The sequence below is a fragment of the Oreochromis niloticus genome, linkage group LG11 (assembly GCF_001858045.2).
Source record: "Oreochromis niloticus isolate F11D_XX linkage group LG11, O_niloticus_UMD_NMBU, whole genome shotgun sequence".
NCBI classification, from domain to species: Eukaryota; Metazoa; Chordata; class Actinopteri; order Cichliformes; family Cichlidae; genus Oreochromis; species Oreochromis niloticus.
Window position 1 is genome coordinate 2,056,026 of NC_031976.2, and position 14,460 is coordinate 2,070,485.

Sequence of the window (14,460 nt, forward strand, 5' to 3'; positions counted from 1 at the left end):
AGGGGGTCATATGATTGTTGGGTTTTTCTCTGTATTTATTATTGTGCTATCTACTGTACAATATAAAGCGCCTTGAGGCGACTTTTGTTGTGATTTGGCGCTATATAAATAAAATTGAATTGAATTGAATTGAACTGCTGCACCGCATCAGGTCGAAGACAAACAAACTCAACAGAAGTTTTTACCCACAGGTGGTCAAACATGCCCTACCTCCACCTTGATTGGAGGATGCAACCAACATTCCTACCTCTTTAAACTGTATTTACTGTATTTATTATAACACTATTTATTATAGTTGCAACAGCCCCCCCCCACCTCACACACACACACACACACACACACACACACACACACACACACACACACACTCAATGTGCAATATCACTGATCACACTGCACCTCACAATGCACCAGCTCCTCAGATGGCATGTGTGTGTATATATATGTAAGCGTGTATGTGGAAATATGTGTGTGTACATATGTATGCATGGATATATGTATGTATATATCCATATATGCATGTATGTGCATATATGTATGCATGGGTGTATCCGAGTGTATGCAGGTGTATGTATAACTTTCTTGTGTAAAAGTAAATTTGTACTTTGTACTTCACACACGGAGAGATGCCAAACGGCCTTTCATTGTTTTTGTAGCAATGATAATAAAGAGCTATTCTATTCCATTAAAGGGACCTTGCCAGCGGCTGCCCAACAGTCGAGATCAGTGGGTCAAATGCTAATCCTCTCTTCATTGCACACTTGAAAAAAAGGCCTGAAATGAAGAGGAATTTATTTGTGTTCATGCAGAATATATTGGATTGAATTGAATTGGCTCATCCACTTAAAGTGGACAAGAACTGCTGATATTTACCTACCTTTGGGGTGTACCATCCACAGAAGCCAGGTCAGATCGGAGCTGTTTTTGAGTGTCATGGCGTCTCTCTCAAAGATGTCCTCCTCTCTGGACTTGCCCTCAATAATAGCTTGTTGGAAGTATTGTTGAGATTCAGATGTGAAACTGACAGACATAGAACAGATGTTTCACAGTTTCCTTGTAAGAGAGGATCATCGTAGCTATTTGCGCTTCCTCTGGCATGAAGACAACAATCCTGCCAATGACATCTGTAAGTATCGCATGAAGGTTCACGTGTTTGTCAACAGTCCCTCCCCGTCTGTAGCTATATACGGCCTTCGACGTGCAGCAGCTCATGGTGAAGATGAATTTGGATCAGACGCACAGCGCTTAATTGAGAGGATGTTCTATGTTGATGATGCGCTTATGTCAAGGCCCACAGCCAGTGAAGCTATTGATCTACTGAAGAGAGCACAGAAAATGCTTGCTACATCTAACCTTCATCTGCATAAAATAGCATCGAACAGCTCTGAGGTTCTTGATGTGTTTTCTCCAGATGACCGAGAAAAGGTGCTCAAGGAGCTAAATGTGGAGGCTGATGTGACACCTACACAGCAAAGTCTTGGTCTGATATGGGACCTAAAGAAAGACACCTTTACCTTTCATGTAGCAGAGACAGTGAAGCCCTTTAGAAAGAGAGGTGTCTTAGCTAAAATCAATGGTCTTTTCAAACACTTAGGATTTGCTTCACCGGTTACAATCCAGAGAAAGATGCTGTTGAGAGAACTTTCAGATGAGGCCCTAGACTGGGACACTCCACTGCCTGAAGAAAGGAAAGCCGAGTGGAATAATGGAAAGAATCTCTTGCCGATCTCAAGAATGTACATATTCCGAGAACCTACGCTTCTGCTACGATGTCAACAGCAATCAGAAAAGAGTTACACATTTCCACTAAAGCTATTGCAGCAGTTCCCTTCCTAAAAACCACTTTTGAAGATCAAAACCATCATGTGGGCCCGGTTCCGGGGAAAGCAAAATTAGCCCCAAACAACCTGCTCATACAATTCCAAGGTTGGAATTGGGAGCTGCTGTGTTAGCTGCAGAGCTTGCCGAAGTCATCACAGGCGAACTGGACCTAAATCTTGACGCAGTTGGATTCTACACAGACAGCTGTGTGGTTTTAGGCTATATATGTAACCAGACAAAGCGGTTCTATGTATATGTTAGTAACAGGGTGCAGCAAATCAGGAGGATTTCAGAACCAAAACAATGGCACTATGTTTCTACGAGCTCTAACACTGCTGAGGTAGGCACACGCTCTGCGACTGCTGCCATGCTTACATAGTGTACGCTGTTAAGTGCCAGGATTGCCAGGTTTTATACATCAGGGAAACCAAACAACCTCTGGATAAGAGGATGGCACAACACAGAAGAGCAACCTCATCAGGCCAGGACTCTGCAGTCTATTCACACCTACAGGCCAGTGGACACTCTTTCAATGATGAGGATGTACACATCCTGGACAGGGAGGAGCGCTGGTTTGAGCGCGGAGTCAAGGAGGCCATTTACGTGAAAAGGGAAAGACCATCTCTGAATGGAGGAGGGGGCCTAAGGGTACATCTGTCACCATCTTACAATGCTGTGATTGCAGCCATTCCCCAACTCTCTGTGAATGGGACTCATGGACATTGATCAGTGATCAGTGGTTGTTGATCAGTGGTCATGGCAATTTGCATATTAATGATCAAGGAACTGACCTCACAGCCCATTGTTTGCCAGCGGTGCTAAATTCAGTCATTATGCAAATGTACTGTTTATAAGGTTGGAAACCTGCAGTCAGCTGAGACTGAAGAAGTCACCTGGATGAGTGACGAAATGTTTCTCCCACTGAAAATGTCCAGATGACTAGAATCACCTTTTTGGGATTTCCTTACCTGGATGATTGAGCATGCATCAAGACATTACAGCAGTTGCCTCAAGGCACTTTATATTGTAAGATAAGGACTCTACAATAAAACAGAAAAAACAGAGAAATCCCCAATAATCATATGACCCACCTTTGAGCAGGAAATTGGAAACAGTGAGAAGGAAAAACAACCCTTTCAACAGGAAGAACCTCAGACTCAGGGAGAGGCGGGGCCATCTGCATGACTGGTTGGGGGTAAGGGGAGGAAGGCAGGACAAAGACACACTGTGGAAAGGGACCAGAAATTAATAATAACTAATGATTAAATGCAAAGTAGTGTATAAACACACAGTGAGTGAAGCAGAAATACTCATGGGAATCCCCCAGCAGCCAAAGCTTATTGCAGCGTAACTAAAGGAGGATTCAGGGTCACCTGATGCAGCCCTAACTATATGCTTTAGCAAAAAGGAAAGTGTTAAGCCTAATCTCGAAAGTAGAGAGCTTGAGCACAGTGAGCAGCTGTGTTTCTAACAAGAAATTGAGAAAATTAGTCCGGAGTTTGTGCATTTTGTATGTAAGGGTTGGAATTTAAAAACAAATTCCAAAATCAACTGGGAGCCAATTTAAAGAGAATAAAATAGAGGTAAGGTGAGCTCACTTGCTAGAGTGTGTTAAAAGTCTGGCTGCAGCACTTTTTGTATTGCTTGCTTGGTGTAACAGGGATGATTTGTCTACGCTTGTGAGTACGCCAGTGGAGTAATATAAGCACAAATGCATAAACAGTTTTCTCTAGTCCAGAGGAGATTATAGCTTGCAATTTATAAATGTTCCTTAAATAAAAGAAGCAGCAACATGAAATAGAGTTTATATGCGACTCAAAGTTCACAGACTGGTCAGGCATCTGAGCAAAAGGAAGAAATCACACGACTGATCATGGCCTCAGTGTTGTTGGAGTTTAAATCACTCACACTGCATTCATTACTGGATCACTGTAATGAATGCAGTTAATTTTCCCACAGTGCTATTTCAGTTCGGTTGAAGTTATTTAAATTAAGGGTTTTTCAGGAACGGGTATTAAATGTGAGAGGCATTCTGTCAGGACACCAAGGAGAGCAGTGTGTTTCTAGTGAAATCGTAAAACAGACGGTCAACTTTCACCTCAAACTGCTCCATAAAGCTACTTGCCTGTTTGCCTTAACTCCTTGAGATTACTGCCATCTTGTGGTTGCAGTTAACTATTGTTGCTTATAGCTCTGGTCTTTGTGGATCCCACTGGAAACTGCACCATGTCTCCATTTCCGATGTATATCCATGTCCTGTTAACAACGGCATGAGCTAATGAAGATGACAAGCCAGCAGCTTTCTCCTGGTGGTTTGCGCATGCACATTATGAAAAACCTACGGACTGATAATAAACTGATGGGAAACCAGCTGGCTCTGCTTTCACTGCTCTGAGATCATTTACGTGTGTGGAAACAGCTAGCAAGAAAAATGTATCCTAACAATGAAAGGGGTGGAAAAACATTTTTATGTTGAAGAAATAAAAATGATGCAAGGTGTCTGATCACTGCAAAGGTCAATTCATTGAAGTGAATTTGAAATGGATCGGATCCATGTCGATGTGAATAATTCAGCCTGTTTATGCCAGTCTATACAAGACAAGCTACAACTTTGTGGTGCATGTGTATTTCTTTCACTTAATGCATGTATGTTGTCTTGCTGTCTCTGTCTTGGGTCCACATACATCACAGCTCATAGTTTTGTTGCCATTGGGTTTAGACCTGGAAACATTTTCTACGTGGCATCTGGGATGAAAGTTCAAAATAAGATTTAATGACCTGCACACAAGCAACTGCTAAATGAGCTGCACCATACTGGCAGCCATGCAGGTGCCTCATTCCTTGGGCAAGGTCATTCAGATTCACTTGATTTGACATACATATTTCTGCCCTTGCTGGCTGTCGATGGTTTAGGAGCCGACCAATGGCTGCTTTAATTCACCGGGTTGAGCAGGTGACTCTTGTGTTGAAGGATAAACCCCTCACTACAGGTGCCTGGTCTAACTCTACTGTCAATCCAATAAAGGCAAATAGCCTCATGTTCTGAATCTTCCAAATCTTCCTTTCTTCTAAGCCTCACTGAGTTTCTCTTTGCAGAAAGAATCTTTCTAGCAAAGCTTTTCGATCAAGATTACAGTGTCCTGTCTCTGATTTCCTGATTTGCAGCTGGGATAGAGCATGAAAAAATACAGATAACAGATAAGTAGTGCAGGAATGTACGAGCAGACTTAATAGAACTTAACTGAAAGAACAAGAACACGCATAGAAACATGCATAGAAATTAGGGCTGCTCAGTTAATCAAATTTTAATCTAGATTACGATCTGGGTTTTCAACGATCATTAAAAATGACTGAGCCGATTATTAGCACCTCCCTCGTGCTTTACTCTCGCGCTGCTCCGTGTGGTAAATCGAGCGCACCTCTCTGCGTTTCGAACACGCGTCACAACAATTAAGAGGACCCGAGGGAAGCTCGGGAAGCTAAGCAGAAGTTGTTTGGAGAGGAGAGGATAATGGCTGCTGAAGAAAGAATGCCGCTGGTTGAAAAGAGGTGAAACGACTTCAGTGGTGTGGAAACATTATGGATTCGCGGAGTCAGACGTGGATCAAATATTGTGCAGTATTTTGAAGTTCACTAAACATGGATGTTTACAGTTTTCATTTATTTTTTATATTGCAAACATTTGCACTGTAATCAGTATTTGCACACTATTTTATATTATTTTTTGACAATCTTTAAAGCCATTATTCAATACATTATTATTGTTAAATAAATATCGTCAAATAATCGAGATCTCAGTTTCAGTGAAAATAATCGTGATTATCATTTCTGCCATAATCGAGCAGCCCTAATAGAAATACAGACAGCTCGTATAGCAGCAGTTCACACTATCGAGTGTTCTGATCTCTGTTCGTCTCTGGGGCTTTTGTCAATGAAACTGCTTCATACAGAGAATTAACAATATGTTTTTACTCCTTTTCAGATTTCCAATAGGCTTCAAAGTGCAGTGACTCTCATCTGCTATAGAATCATACTTCAACTGACTTAATTCCCACAGCCAGATCACAGGAGCCTTTTCCCCCCGATGTTTCCCCCGTAGTAGACTGTCCTCTGTCTGTCCCTTGGCCCAACCAAGTGCATCTTTTTTCAGAACATTTTGGTTGTCACCCACATATTGCTGGAATCGATCAGTCTAAAGAATAACATGCAGGAGAGGAAATTAACGTGCAACCACATCATCCTCAAATGTAATTCATTTTTTAAAAATACATTACAATATGAAAACCATCCATTAGACTTTTGTCTAAGTCAGAAGAATTTATATTCATTGCCGGCCGGGTTTCAAAACTGACAAAAGATCTCAAATGTCACATAAACATGCAAAACACTGCTATGACATAGACAGATGTTTTTAATAACGGGTGATAAATACCGTCTTATGATTGAGAAACACTTTGCATACAGCGCCCTAATGTTAAAGGCAGAGTTATGTCATCAAATTAGGGCTTTTTTAAACAAACCAACAATGATTTTGCTTTGAATACATTTCTGACCTGCCTACATGTGGTTAGTAGAATCAATTCATTGATTCAAAAGCTTTACATTTTGAAAAAACAAAGAAAATATATCTTTAAAAAAAGCATTGTAGACTAACATTTGGAAGATCTTTGAGAACCAGAAAAAGCTCTAAGCTCTGCTAAATCAATGCAGTAGCAACAGTTCTAAATTCAGGCCTTTCCAAGGGCGTAAGTGCCAGTGTGCAGGTCTCCTGAACTGTCACTATCGTCAGAGCCTCTGAGTGTGCCAACATCATGGACACCAACCAGTGCCATATCTGGATGAATATCCTCTTCGTCTGACTGCACCAGAGGCTCATCACTCTCCTGACTGGCCAGTTCCTCTTCTGGCTGCCAGAATACATCCTTGTTGGACAGCTGGTCGTTTGGGGGAGAGGTTTGGTTCGAAGACTCAGAAGAGCAACGTGTGAGGTCTGGACCTATTAGAGAAGACGAGTCTTATTTCACAGAGTACCCAACAAGCTTAATTTTCAATCCTTATCTGACCCCAATATTAAATTTTTCCATCATTTATAGCTCCACTGTAGAGACGAGTTGTGAGTTAAAATGACCAAGTTATTGCAGTTACTGCAGAGCCTAGGGCAGGGGCAGTGTTGCCAACTCCTCAGTAAGGAAAATCGCTATTGGCTGTCCTAGAGGTCGCTAAATGGTGTCATCGCCTAATTTGCACAATTGGTCACGCTTATGTAATTGTAACCTACGTTGTAGGAGAAAGAAATAACATTGTGGAAGAGACAAAGTGAGTTAAAAAAACACCCTAAATGCATTTAGAATATATTTAGAACTACAAATTAATTTCTTTTAGCAATTATTGTTTTGGGGGTTTTTTTGTTTTGTTTTTTAAATGTCACAATTCCAAACCTCCTCCTTTATCTGGGCTTGGTATCGGCAAAAGTGACCCGAAATAGGCACTCTGACGGAGTCACACACACACAAGTAGTTTTAAACTTTGTGATCCACAAAAAATCAAAGAAGAACCGACTGCGTTACAGTCAGGGTGGGTGCAGCAGCTTCGTCATGCACAATTCATTTGCAGTTTGGATGTGTAGGGGTCAGTATCTCCTGCTCCGACAGCAGCTGGAGACGACTGCTACGTGGGGACGATCCTCCGCCTGTGAGCGCTTTGGCACGGGCGAGGTGTCCACGGCAGCACCCGCTGCTTGTTGAGAGTAAGAGCGATACGTTCTCTCATGTCAAAAAGTGGTCACAAGTCTTCCCAATAACACCAGCAAAAGTCGCCAGATTTGTTGCTGGTTGCTTTTTAGAAAAAAGGTCGCTAAGGGGGTCTGAAAACTCGCTATATATAGCGACAAAGTCGCTAAGTTGGCAACACTGGGCAGGGGTGATGTTCAACATCAAAAAGACCTCTTAGATTTTTTTCTATTTTAGGGTGGAATGATTGTACAGCACACATCTTAAATGACTTGAAAGAATGAAGAGTTTTTATTTATTTTGCAGTTTTTGTAAACCTCAGAGGATCACATTTATACACATTCTTAAATATCCATACAGCTGCACTAATACACCTTCACTATTTGGTTAAATGTCCCTTAGGAAGTTATACTTAATGTTGCTATTAACAAGCTTCTGGCATAATTTTAGCAGGACATTTGACCGCTCTTCTTAACAGAATTGGTAGTATTCATTTAAATTGGCTGGTTTACTATCACAGACACAGCTGTTATGCATTTTCCAAATGTTTAAGGTCATTCCAGATGCTTTATATTCACCTTCTTTTACTCATTATAAAACCATTTAGATGTATGTTTGGGATCAATTTCCTGGGTTGTTCCTGTGCACTTACTGATATACCCTGTATGGACATTCCCACACTGGAAGAGAACAGTTCAAAAAAATCATGAAAAGTCCAAAATGACCATGACACCCATGTCCATGATGACTACATGTACACATCTGACCACAACTGTGAAATATTTTATTGTTACATTAAACAAATGCATGCTGATGTTTGGACATGGTTATATAAGTTTACCAAGCTGATTTCGTTTTGTCGGGATAAATAATACTGCTTTGTACTCGATGACAACATGTCTCGAGTTTTCTGTACAATAAGTGAGTTGAGATTACCTGATGTCAATGATGATTCAGCACTGACTTCATCTCCACTGGAGTTGAGGAAGTCATCCAAAGCCTCTTGGTCTGATATGTTAGTTAGTGTCACCTGATCCAGAGAGCAAACATCAGCACCTGCTGGCTCTGCAAAAGTAAACGTACATTCCAATTATGCAGTGTACAGTTACTGATACTTACTATATGTGGCAAACAGTGCATCATTTCAATCAACAGGGAGTATATTTTACACACACACACACACACACACACGTATAGCAGATGAACTGTTAATAGTCATATAGTGTGTTATTCTTTTCATCATATCCTACTCCAATGTTTTTCTTAATTTTTGCTGCTGTAACTTTGCACTGTCCACTTTCTGCTGTGAAACAACCAATTTCCCACGTGTGGGACTAATAAAGGTTTATCCTATCTTAGTCTGATAGCATGTTTAAATCAGGCAGCTCACTTTCTAGTGAGTGATACCTCAAGTTTCTTGAGTGGTAGTGGCAGCAAGGGGGGCGAAGGGTGTACTAGACCATATTTCATGGCTTTCGTAACATTCTTTATCATCCATCCATCCACTTCTGCTTGTCCTTTTCAGGGTCACGGGGGGGCTGGAGCCTATCCCAGCTGTCTCAGGGTGACAGGCGGGGTACACCCTGGACAGGTCGCCAATCTGTCGCAGGGCTAACACACAGAGACAGAGACAACTAGTCGCACTCACATTCACTCCCACATTCACACCTATGGGCAATTTAGTGTTTCCAATTAACCTATCCCCACTAACTGCACGTCTTTGGACGGTGGGAGGAAGCCGGAGTACCCGGAGGGAACCCACACAAACACGGGGACAACATGCAAACTCCACACAGAAAGACCCCGGCCTGATGGTGGAATTGAACTCGGGACCTTCTTGCTGTGCGGCAACAGTGCTAACCACCGTGCTGCATTCTTTATTCTTTATCATTTAAAATAAAATACATATTAATAAAGCAGCGTTAATAATTAAAAATACAAATATAAACATTTTTTGCTGACCAATAAAAATGTAAATGAGCCAGTAAAACTCTGAGGCACTGACCTGGGGCTGTTATGTTGGACACTGAATTATTATTATCATTCATGTCTTACCATTTGCATCAGAGCTAGACGCGTTACTGTAATCCGATTACTTTTTTCAAGTAACAAGTAAAGTAAGGGATTACAATTGCAAAAAAAAAAAAAGAAGATTACTGTTACTTTCCCATAACCACGCTGAGTTGCTGCGTTACTAAACCGTGATTTTGTTTGTGAGAGTGTTTCATGACGATGGCGTCCGAGCGTGTGACGTCCGTGGTAACAGACGTGTGCAGATCAACAATGGATAATATGGAGTGATGGAGAGAGTACGACCATGCAGCGTTTAAAGTGTGGAAGTAATCACATTACTTTAAGTTTTAGTCTGTAAAAAGTGACACAAACATCAGCGTCCGCTGTTCACTCTGCGTGGGAAGAAAACTTCTTTCTATAGCGAAAAATTTAACTTTAAAACTGAGCGAGCAGCGAGCACGCCGCCACGGGAATGTGACACTCACAGAGAAACCCCCGGATCCCCCCACTGACATGCCCGCTGTGGGCAAACCTCCACCCGCCCCAGTCCTGCTAAACAGCTGACAATAGATTTAAGAGCGACAGGACTCAGAGCTGCTGAATCTTCGATTTTATTTATTTTCTACAGTTTTACTTGCATCTATTTGAAAGAGTGTAAACACAAAACATTATTGTATTTTATATGCTGGAATATGCAGAAAATCAAAGACTGTTGCATCTAATTTAATTTTTGCCTGATGCAATGTGCATAATGTTAAAAGATTAAAACTAATAAAACAAATTTTAAAAAGAGACTTTTTTTATTTGATTACATTTTATATGATGCATTATGCAGAGAAAATAGCATCGGGCTGAAAGGTACGTATTCAGGTTGTGTATCATGTTTTTAAAAAGTAACTAAGTAATGAAGTAACACATTACTTTTGAAAACAAGTAATCAGTAAAGTAACAGGATTACTTTCCTGGAGAAGTAATCACTAATTAGTAACTAATTACTATTTTCAAGTAACTTAACCAACACTGATCAGAGCACCGGGTAGTCTTAAGCAAATGCGCTCACTTTTCTTCCTTGCAGCTGCCACATACTGTTTTAAAAGTTTACAGACACCAACTCACTCATTCACTAACACACAGACACACACAGACACACACAGACACACACAGACACACACAGACACACGAAATCTACCTCATCCAGACGATATAACACTACAAATCTTTTACAATTTTATAGAACAACCACACGTGTTGGTTGATTGCTACCCAGGGCTAGTATTTAATCCTGACTATGTATTTGTCAGACAGTGATGAAGGCTGACTTTTTTAATATTCATTTGTAATCTTGTCCATTCTGGCCACTCCCAGTTAAAGTCATAACATCTTGAGACCTCTAGCTCAGCCTCCTATCTTCTTGTCAGTGTCAAACACCTCCAACCACTCCACCCTGCCTGCGTTCTCCTCCTCACCTTTCCTGTGCACTGTCTGTTGCTTTGGATGGTTGAGCCCAGGAATTTAAACTCATCTAACATCACTCCCTCTGCTCCTTGCATGTTCCCCTTTGCACCCTTCTCCATCGCATTCACACACACACACACATGTTCTGTCTTTACACCGACTTTCACTCCTCGTTTCTCCAGAGCATCCATCCACCTCTCCAGACTCACTACAGATCACAATGTTGTATGCAAAAACACAATATGGATGGCCCTGCAACCTCTCAATCACCACTGCGAACAAGGGGCTGATCCCCTCACCTAGCCCTTATTTTAATTCTCTGATTTCTCAGGCCTTCAAATTAGCAGTAAATAACCATTATTTGAAAAGCCATCACTTGATTCAGCTGTCTTAGGATAAGCTCCAACCTTTCTTTTATCTCTGTAAACCAGCTAACAGATCATCTGCAGAGGAATGGCTTATTTGAAGCGTTTCAGTCAGGTTTCAGAGCTCATCACAGCACAGAAACAGCTTTAGTGAAGGTTACAAATGATCTTCTTATGGCCTCTGACAGTGGACTCATTAACAGGAGCTCTGCTCCATCTTATACATGAAGAGACGGAGTCGATGAAAAAAAGCCAATTTGGAGCAAGATATGGATCATTTTTTATTATCCTGAAGTTATTCACCATTAGAGTCATTTTCTTAGCAGATGTCTTTGTTTGGGTGTTAAAGGCTATTTATTATTTAATTGTTTATACATTTTCATATAGTTAGACAAAGTGGTGTTAACAATGTTTCATTTGACTTGCCTCTGTTCTGCAGGTATCCAGTGGACAGGTATTGTTCCACATCTTGGTTAAAGGCTTCTTCATAGACTTTCTGTCGCTCTCTCAGTTTTTGCTGCATGACCAGCTCCAGCTCTGCTACTTTCTGAGCATGCTCAGAACTCAACTCCTCTACAAAACAGGAAGAAACGTAACTTAAACAACATCTGCTGGTATTTTACCTGATCACCAGGTTCACCATGTTGAGAATAACATGTAAGAAACTGGAGGATGAACACACAGAAACTCACCTTCCAGCAATTCCAACTCCCTCCTATTTAAAGAAAGGAAGATTTTCATTAATCACCCAAACATTTGCCATAAGGTCGTTCTATTTCTCTGACAGTTTAAATAATGTTGTGAGGCTTCTGCTTTTTCATTTTGAATGTAATTAGTTTAATCAAACTGACAGGGGTCACGAAGATACTCGAAAATGACAACCATAAATCTAAGACAATACATTTCACTGATGCCTGCCTATTTATATATAAATTGTCTATTTTTGATGTTTATAATTACATAAAGATCATTTTATCATTTTTTAAATCAGTTTGATTTTAATATCTCACAAATAAAAGTTGTTCAATAAGAAGGAAAAATAAACTGTCATACCTTTTTTTTTTCTTGTAGTTTTCTGATTGGTTGATATGTTGCTGTTTGGCTGTCTGCTGCTCACACTGCAAACACAGCGCCTCCAGGTATACCAGTCTGCTCTCCATTTCCTCAAAGTCGCCTTCCAAATGAGCTAGAAACAATCGCACATAAACACCACAAACATCTGCATCTTGGTTCCATTTCGTCAAAAAATACTGCCTATGTGTAAATATTCAAAAAGTCAAATTCTGTTATCTTTGCTGGCCAGATAGTTTCGGTCACTTTAATATGAGCAGTGCAGGAAGAGCTGCTGGAAAATTTGAAGGCATAAACTGCATGTCCTTGGAATTACTGATATACTAAGGTGCTCACAATACAAGTTGCTTTTTAATACAATCTCTGTTAACAAGACTACAATATGCAGTCAACATATTGTTATCATCCCTTTACTAAGTTTCTCTCATTGCTTAAGTTAACAATGTAACAAATTTCCCACGTGTGGACTAATTAAGGTTTATCTTATTATTCTGTATTAACACTTAACTAAGCTTTGTAGCATAGCTGTCAGACCTTAGTGTAAAGCATTACTCAACATGGAAACTTGAGGTTTTGTGTTCCATCCTTAAAGTAGAAGCTCTGAACACTGAGGTGGCTGACATTATATTATCATCTGACCAGCTTTACTACACAGAAATGAACAGATACCTATGTTAGCAGTGATGGCATCAAGATCACTGATAAAGGCTGGCAAGCTTTGCAGTTGTTCATGCAGTTGTGTTAGTGACGTCATTTTTCTCTCCCAGTGTGCTGAGAGCATCACTATGTCACCATCCAGTGCCTAAAACAAACAGAGGTGTGAACGTGAGTAGATCAGAGACAGTAGTAACTGTTAGGTCATCTGTGATCACCGCCGACACAAAACCACAGTCTATGTAACTGTTTGACTAACTGAATATAAACAGAGCTGATTCAGAGTTGTTGTTTTTATTTTTTAGGTTGAAGTCACTCTGTGTTGTCCTCCAACCACTTCCTTAGTTATAATCTAGACATTGCTACAAATCACTGTGTCTGCAAAGTGTTGAGCGTTAAAAATAATAAAAATACAAATACATAAACATTTATACATTTGCAAAAAGCAAACGGACTGGTTCTTATATAGCGCTACACTACTCGACCTGCACTGGGAACGGGACAGTTTTTAATAGTGACATATAAAGGGAAAATCATAAGTAGTCAAAAATGGCCAGTTATACCCCAGACTGTAAAGGGTTAAATGCAGAGTGCCACACAGAGTGTATCGCTGTGTGTACACTTTATCAAGAAGGAAAGTTTAAAGCCTAATCTTAAAATCTGAGAGTGTCTGTCTCCTGAATCCAAACTGAGAACTAGCTCCACAGGAGAGGGGCCTGAAAGCTGACGGCTCTGCCTGCCGGTCTAATTTTAAAGAGCCTACGGTCTGATTCAGGATTTAATTGGAAGCCAGTATAAGCAGAAATCTGCTCTCTCTTTCTAGCCCCTGTCACTACTTACTGCAGCATTTTGGATTAACTGAAGGCTTTTCAGGGAGTGTTTAGGACATCCTGATAATAACGACTTCTACTAGTCCAGCCTAGAAGTAATAAATGCATGAACTAGATTTTCACCAGTGTTACTGTGCAATAACAATAAAGAGCTAAAACTATAAGTCTGATTAATATGATGAATGAGAAATGTAATGAAAGATGAAAATGATAAGAATGGTTAAAATGGTTTTAAGAGTTCACAGTTGGAAATTTCAACAGACTGCAAACCAAAGTAAAGCCATCTGGTGTCCATATTTGGTTTGACATGTTTCTCAGATTTTTAGGGCCAAGTAACCTCAATCACATGTGAATTTAGAAGCAGGAAATTAGAGCAAATCCAGGTCTCTACATCTCTAAGACATTTCTGGAGTTTAACTAATTCATGTGCATCATCTGGCTTCATGGATAGATAAGATTGGGTGTCATCTGCACACCAATTAAATTGTAATGCAACGCCTATGAATAATACTGCCTAAGGGA

The 14,460-nt window shown here is 40.4% G+C and overlaps 1 protein-coding gene across 4 annotated transcripts in view; it reads right to left on the reverse strand.

Annotated features, from left to right (window-relative positions):
- Nucleotides 1–6,040: 6,040 nt before the first annotated feature.
- LOC100695033 (dysbindin-A) overlaps nucleotides 6,041–14,460 on the reverse strand; it is a 38,666-nt gene continuing 30,246 nt past the window's right edge. For 3 of the 4 annotated variants that reach the window (XM_025911519.1, XM_003446201.5, XM_013268387.3), the window contains exons 5-10: nucleotides 13,124–13,256; nucleotides 12,437–12,569; nucleotides 12,076–12,098; nucleotides 11,810–11,956; nucleotides 8,487–8,615; nucleotides 6,041–6,817 (exon numbers count right to left, since the gene is read on the reverse strand). In XM_025911519.1, coding sequence (XP_025767304.1) covers nucleotides 6,549–6,817; nucleotides 8,487–8,615; nucleotides 11,810–11,956; nucleotides 12,076–12,098; nucleotides 12,437–12,569; nucleotides 13,124–13,256 — 834 coding nt within the window. In that variant the 3' untranslated portion in view covers nucleotides 6,041–6,548. Of the gene's footprint in view, nucleotides 6,818–7,221; nucleotides 8,231–8,486; nucleotides 8,616–11,809; nucleotides 11,957–12,075; nucleotides 12,099–12,436; nucleotides 12,570–13,123; nucleotides 13,257–14,460 lie in introns of those variants that run through there. The other variant, XM_005472367.4, reaches the window with a different exon arrangement.